At 39.9% G+C, this 6,652-nt stretch overlaps 1 protein-coding gene across 5 annotated transcripts in view; it reads right to left on the bottom strand.

Moving 5' to 3' along the window:
- Positions 1 to 460: 460 nt before the first annotated feature.
- Ntng1 (netrin G1) overlaps positions 461 to 6,652 on the bottom strand; it is a 403,317-nt gene continuing 397,125 nt past the window's right edge. For all 5 annotated transcript variants that reach the window (XM_008828975.1, XM_008828976.1, XM_008828977.1 and 2 more), the window contains one exon: positions 461 to 3,075. In XM_008828975.1, coding sequence (XP_008827197.1) covers positions 2,846 to 3,075 — 230 coding nt within the window. In that variant the 3' untranslated portion in view covers positions 461 to 2,845. The remainder of the gene's footprint in view (positions 3,076 to 6,652) is intronic.

Genomic DNA, 6,652 nt, shown 5'->3' with positions numbered 1-6,652 from the left:
AGAAAAGTTGACAGACGAACTCTAGCACAAGACTGTATTAGCCCACTGTAAGGACCTTAATCTAGGAAACAGCAAGAACTGGAACCTCAAATGTGAGCACAACTTAGTCCATACTATTGTCCCAATCCCATCTTGGAACATAATATTACAGATAAAAACAGAATGTTAGAAAGCAGCAGACAAAATCCCTTAGGCTGGCATTTCTTCAGAGGAATCGATTTTTAAAAGAACTTGAGAATTCAGATTAAAAAGAACATTTCATTTCCATTTGTTATATACCTAAAAGTGAATTTTTATTAAAAGCAGATCACATCACTTCAAGAAATTCAGAAAACTATATCTAAATACACCGAATGCAAGATATTCCTCATCAATTTAGATCCTTATAGCCTCATAAAGATAAAAATGCAGATGAACTGATATAAATCAGGCCTTCATTAAATTTCAGAATTAGCTTTTGGAATCCCATGTATTGAACTGTGCAGAGTCTAATTCCTGAGCATTGTGACAAGGCCGTGAGATAAAGTGCATCGTTGCCAGAAATAACACAGTCTGCCTTTGGTTTGCGCTATTAAACTAGAAGACAACTTAAATTCCATTTTAATATCAGAAATCCACCTCATTAGAAGTAATCTCAAGCTCTGTATGCTATCAGAATTTTCATGTGTATCCTTTGGTGAGCCCGAAATATGACTTTCTATTTATGCTGCTAATTTAAATCTCCCATTTCTGGTTGGCTACTCTGGTGCTAAGCCATGGCTCTAATTTATTCCATCTTTCCCTATTTCTTATATCAAAAGAGACCGTTGGTTTGAATAACAAACATTCAATCGACTTAGACGTGGGGTGGCAGGCAGAACAGGCATTACCTGTTTACCTTTATTGCATTCTTTGAATTGGCTTTTCTGGAACAAAACCAACGAAATAGGCTGTTCCTCCATCTAGTTTTGACTCTTTTATTTATCCGAAGACAGTTCCTCGTTTCAGCAAGTTCTGGCAACAGGGTGAAGATTTCAACCCTGAATGAGGCTTTCAGCCTAACACTGTCATAGGTTATGTTTTCACCAAGGACTTCATTGTCCTTAAGATTCTGGCTCGGGTTGATAATTGTTTCTGGTTCCAAGAGAGGCTGCTGCTGACATATTTGTCACCTGTAGGATAACAGTGTGCTGGGGATGGATTGCAAACTGTTTTAGCCTCTTCAAAACTTTGCAGTGTTTCTCCCAACCAGCCTCCCCTTCCTGTCTTGCACAGTAATTGGCCTAATAAAAGGCAGAAATAAGAATTTATTACACCTTGGGCAGTACTTGAAACAAACTTTATTCTCAGGAACAGCAGTTATGTCTATTTGCTGCTGTATATTTTGATATTTCATTTAAATACTCAGAATATATTCAAAGTCAAATTGCTAATCACTCAATTTTCCCTTCTCCTGTCCTGGTTCCCCAGGTGGCCTCTTTTAATACTCCATGTAAACAATGTATTTGGAAAGATACATAGATCAGCATCCCTAGAGTCACATGATCACCATCAATCTGTGAAAATACATGACTTAAAAATAAAAGTCTCTTAGTACTTTGCCAACAGGCTTTGGCGTAATCTTGGCAATCACTTTAGATCTCTCTCTCTCTCTCTTTTTGCTGTTATAATTTTTTCCCAAGTGGAAATAGTCTCATATTTTGCAGAAGTTGTCCAAGGTAGTGAATATAAATCCATCTTCCTAGGTACTAAATTCGTCAACTGAATGTGTTCAGTCCACACAGAAATCAGTAAACTGAATGTGAAACTGTTGGGTGGTCGCTCCTTTCATCTTAAGAAATTTCAATACGAATTCCTGAAATCATTTATGCAGGAATTTTTATTCTTTAAATCTTCCAGTGTTAAAGCAACAAGAAAACATTTAGAACGTCCTTTGGTGGAATCTTATTACACTTGTTATATATGTAAACGGATATTCTTTGATGCCAGCACGTTCGTTGCCCTTACAGAGAAATCTCTGCACAATGAAACAAAACAGAACGCAAGAGGACAAAATAAAATGTCAGTCTTTGCTGATTCGCATTAGATACATTAACAGATTGTCCGGTAACATAAATTGGCAATAATACAAAAAATCTACATATTACAGTATTTCAAGAAAAATAACTTCATTTGAATACAAAAGGATAGATACACTTTTTTCCTCTAGCCACTCTTGGTTAAGTGGGTGTGAGCTGGCACTGGGGTCTCAGTGCTACTGAAATATATAGGGGTATAACTGGTTTGCGCTTTGGGGGGGGGGCTATTACACATGTGTATCACTAACATCAGACAAAGAAATCTTTCAACCAACAAGAGTTACAGAGCAACGTTCACTAAAGCACAGGTCGGAAGGGATTCGGGGACTGAAGCAGGCCAATATGGCAGCTTGTAACAGATTTCCTTATACCCACAATGCACCTGACAGCAAAGAATGCTTCTTTTTGGTTGGTCCACACACTGGGCAGAGCAGGACTAGGGTGCACCACGTTAGAGTAGCGAATGCTTTTAGGTTGGTCGATCGGTTTGTTCTCCGTCTTTCCTGTTGGGGCGCTCTCACAGCCTTTCCAATCCGCAGTCAGCTCTGCAGCCCGCAACGTGATTTGCGGTGATACTATCCGCAGCTGCCGACTCCTCTGGAGTCAGAGATGAACAGTCTTGACTCCGATGTGCTGTCCGGGTCTGAGAGATATGGCTTAGTTCAGTCAGGCCTTCGTTTGTACACTGTGCTGGAGAGGGTGTGCGTGTGTTTTTCTACGTTAGTGGCAATTGCTTGGGTTGCTTTGCTTCCCCACAGCACAGGCCTGTGGATGGCTGGGTGTGACCCCTAGAACACCAGGGGGCTGGCTGTCCCCAGCATCCCGGTGAACAACAGCAGTCCCCAGGAGCCCCGCGGGGGCGCCCCCTGGCCGGACTCGGAGCCGCAGCTGCCCGCCTCTTCGCACCGCAGCTTCTCGCAGAGGATGCCGGTGTAAGCGGCCGGGCACAGGCAGCGCACATTGTTGTGGCAGGTCCCTCCATTCTGGCAGTGCAGGAGTTCGTTGTCACAGACATTGGCTGCAGAAGGAGGGGAGGGTGGGATACGGGGGGGCGGGGGGGGAGAAGCAGAATCATTATAAGGTCATCTAGAACATCATGTTTTCAGTTAAAAAAAAAAAAAGAAAATTTCAAATGATCTTGTGTTCCCCCTTCCCTCCACAAACTAAGCATGAGACTCCAATTTCCAAACAAATGTAGCTGGCTGCCTTTGTTTTAATATTAGGCCTTTTCATACAGACCCCCGCCCCCGCCCCGCAATCGTGAATATTCTCCATTTCAGGCTACGAAATATACAAAGGAATGCCATTCTCCGGGTTTGAAACTGGTTCTCCTCATGGAATTGGAACCTGTGGTGACCTCCTGGGTTTTTAAAGGACAAGTGCCCCATACAAGAATGCAGAACCTTGAAGCCAGTGTTTAAAATACAAAGCATGTCGCTAAAATGACCTCTAAGGGCAGGACAGCTTCCCTGCACTTACCCCAGCCGCTTGGTGCATGCAGAGAGGAAGCTGGGGAAAGAGGGTTTGGGATGTGAGGGAAGTAGCATGCGCCAGGCAGACAACAGCCAGATGGGAAGAGGGGAAGCTTATTTCATGGGAGGTGTGTGAAGAAGAGCAAGTCACATTTGTCCCTGGCAGCCTGTTAGGGTTTTTATCACCTTGTAAATACAGGAAGTAGAGCCCAAGGTTACCTTGACTTGGGAACAGTAACAAACACAATGGTGAAACCCTGATTATCAAAATTTCATTATATCCATCGATTAATAGAATCAGGTTGAATAAATCAAGAAGCAGTTTCAGACTCAAATACATTCACAGCCTCTGTTGTAGAACTTTCACCTCTAATAATTTCTCATATCTTCAAAATTCTGGGTATCTTCATTTATTCAGTATCTCTTACTTACTCTTTTAGATTAATCAAGGTTTCACCGATTTAGCAGAATGTTAAATAGAACCCAGGGAAATTAATACAACAAAGAATAAAAGAGCCAAGAAGAGGGTCCAGCAACATATGCTGCTTAAGCACTTAACATATAGACCACTCTGGACAGGGGGTGGGGGCAGAGCAGAAAAAGGAGCTTTATATAAATGATAGCAGTTTTTCATTAAAAGAAAATATCATAGCCCAATTTCTCCAGAGATGCTACATGAATTCACACACACACACACACACACACACACACACACACACACACAATATTGCTATTAAATACAAACTTTTAAAAATATAATCTCCACCCTTCACATAATAATTACAATAGAGGATGCCATTTGGTCCATTAATCCTGTTCTATGCTCAGAATGTTTGTGTGTCCCCTTCTAAGGCTCTTGTATGTGAATGAGTTGAGGAAACATCGTTCTGGGCATCTATAGAACTAGTAACAAAGTTTCCTAAGCCAGGTCCAGTTTGAGCACATTCCTCAAACATTGTATTGGAGACTTAGAAGACAGATGCAGGATATGTGGACATAATTAGCACTAGTAAATCATTCATACTGGAAGGACAGATAAGCAAGCAGTGTTCCATGTGTTCTAAGCATTATACAAGCTGCTTCTCATTGGGCAGCTTAGATATCATAAATATTAAACCCAAATCAGTTATTGTTAAATATATAAAGATCTTCCCTATGAAGCAAAGTTCCCAAGTATAGAGTAATTAGCTTCATGGAAAAAACTGGAAAAAAAATTTGGGTTTTGGTTGAGGTACACAGAGGCTTTCAGGATTTTGTTTTGCTTACACTTCAAGAAATATCTGTTTAATTGGGACAACATGGAATAAACAGATCCAAGCAACTGTTTCCATTTAAAGTTAAAGATTCTCAGCATTTCTTGTTCTAGGCAGCAGATTGCTGAATGGGATATTTCCTTTCATTTGGGCACTAGAGGTAGGAAAATATCAGTTCCATCAATATCGATAATTGCTTGCCTTGAATAATTGAGAAGAAATCAATAGTTAATTAAATATCACTCCCCTCTTTTTTTTAAAGCTATTTTTCTTCTCCTTGGACTTGAATGTAAATCAGCTGTTGAGCAGAGGTTTCTTTTTCCAAGAAGCTGGCGATTAAGTTAAAATTCAATACCTTTCTTGCATGTAAATAATCTGCTAGTTGATTTTGATGGCTGTGAGAAACTTAATAAATAAAGAAGGAACTGATATAGCTCAGGACTAATCATCTTGTGGACTGGGGGAATAGATCTTGGGTAATGTATAAGGAGGGAAAATGGAGCCTAGCGTAGATTTCATGACATTATAAAACATATTACATTTGGGTTCTTGATGGCGCTACTCCTATTAAAATTCAACAAGTGCAGAATTTTACCATGTACACAGTACTGTCTAATATCTGGAAGAGTGTACTACAAGTATACTTAAACTTGTTGGTTAATGAACAAACTAGGTGGTTAAGTAACATTGAGTTCTTCTTCAGCATGTCAAACCTTGTACTAAATGCCATGAAAAAAATAAAATCAATACAAAGCATGATGTCTATTATAGAGTTAAAACTTAGTTAAGAGGATGAAATGTGTACCAGAAATAATCTAGTATTAATTTCATTAAATTGTCTTTATTAGTTTCATCTAGATCAACCAACATCTTTCATGTCAGGTGTCCGCTACATACTGTGTTTGTAACTGTAACTGTTACATAGAAGCTCACAATTTGGTGGAGAATGAACAAACAAACATAATTAGATGTATTTGGACATGGCGTAAAAAGACTACAAAGTATTTGTAAATCGTTAGAGGAACAAACATGATGGTTAAAACATTGTTTTGGAGATTATAGAAAATGGGTTCTATTTGATCAAAGGTGTACACCGAGCAGATACTTGTAGAAAAATATCATGGATGGGGAAAATATGTGAGTTAAAGAAAGGACATGCAAAAAGGGAGTAAGCCTTACTAAGAAATTATTTTTGAACTCTAAATCTATCTCTCTGATGTTGAAACAGAAACTCTACAAACTGTCTGCTGGATCCAACCAAAAAGGTGCCCCACAGGGATCAGAGAAGGAAGGAGAGGAGTAGGATGAAGACATCCCTTCCTTCTTCTTACTTGATGGTTCTTCCTAACAGTGTTGCCTCGGCAATGCTCCTCCATCCTACCAGAGGCATTTGTTTCCCTTGTTCAGCTTTGCTTAGAACCAGATTTCACTCAGCCTTGGAGGCTCCTGCTTAAGTCTGGTAGCATCCTTCTAGGGGGCTGCTACAGGTAGTAATTAGACATCATCCCTCCTCAGATGTAGCTCTGAGGAGTATGAGGTCTCTCACTCACACTGTTAGTTTCTGGAATCCACACGTTCTTTCTTGAAATTACTCAGTTCCCGAGAGATAGTCACCACCTGTGTGAACAGTTACTGTCTAAGAGTTACTTCAGTATCCTATTCTCATTTTCAATTCTCAAATACCTGTTTTCCTACTTCCTTTAGTAATTTTTCTCTGTTGAAATACCTAGCATAGCTTGTTTTCTGACTGAACTTGACAGAGATAAGGGATTATCTCAATGAATGATAAATGGACATGGGAAGGCTGGATGTGTACAGGGGAAACAGAGGCTTGTATGCTTGGGACACTATGGCTATATATATATATATA

Source organism: Nannospalax galili, unplaced genomic scaffold, assembly GCF_000622305.1.
Source record: "Nannospalax galili isolate Female #2095 unplaced genomic scaffold, S.galili_v1.0 scaffold873, whole genome shotgun sequence".
Classification (NCBI taxonomy): Eukaryota; Metazoa; Chordata; class Mammalia; order Rodentia; family Spalacidae; genus Nannospalax; species Nannospalax galili.
The sequence above is the reverse complement of the archived record's forward strand: the minus strand, read 5'-3'. Positions and strand labels throughout refer to the sequence as shown.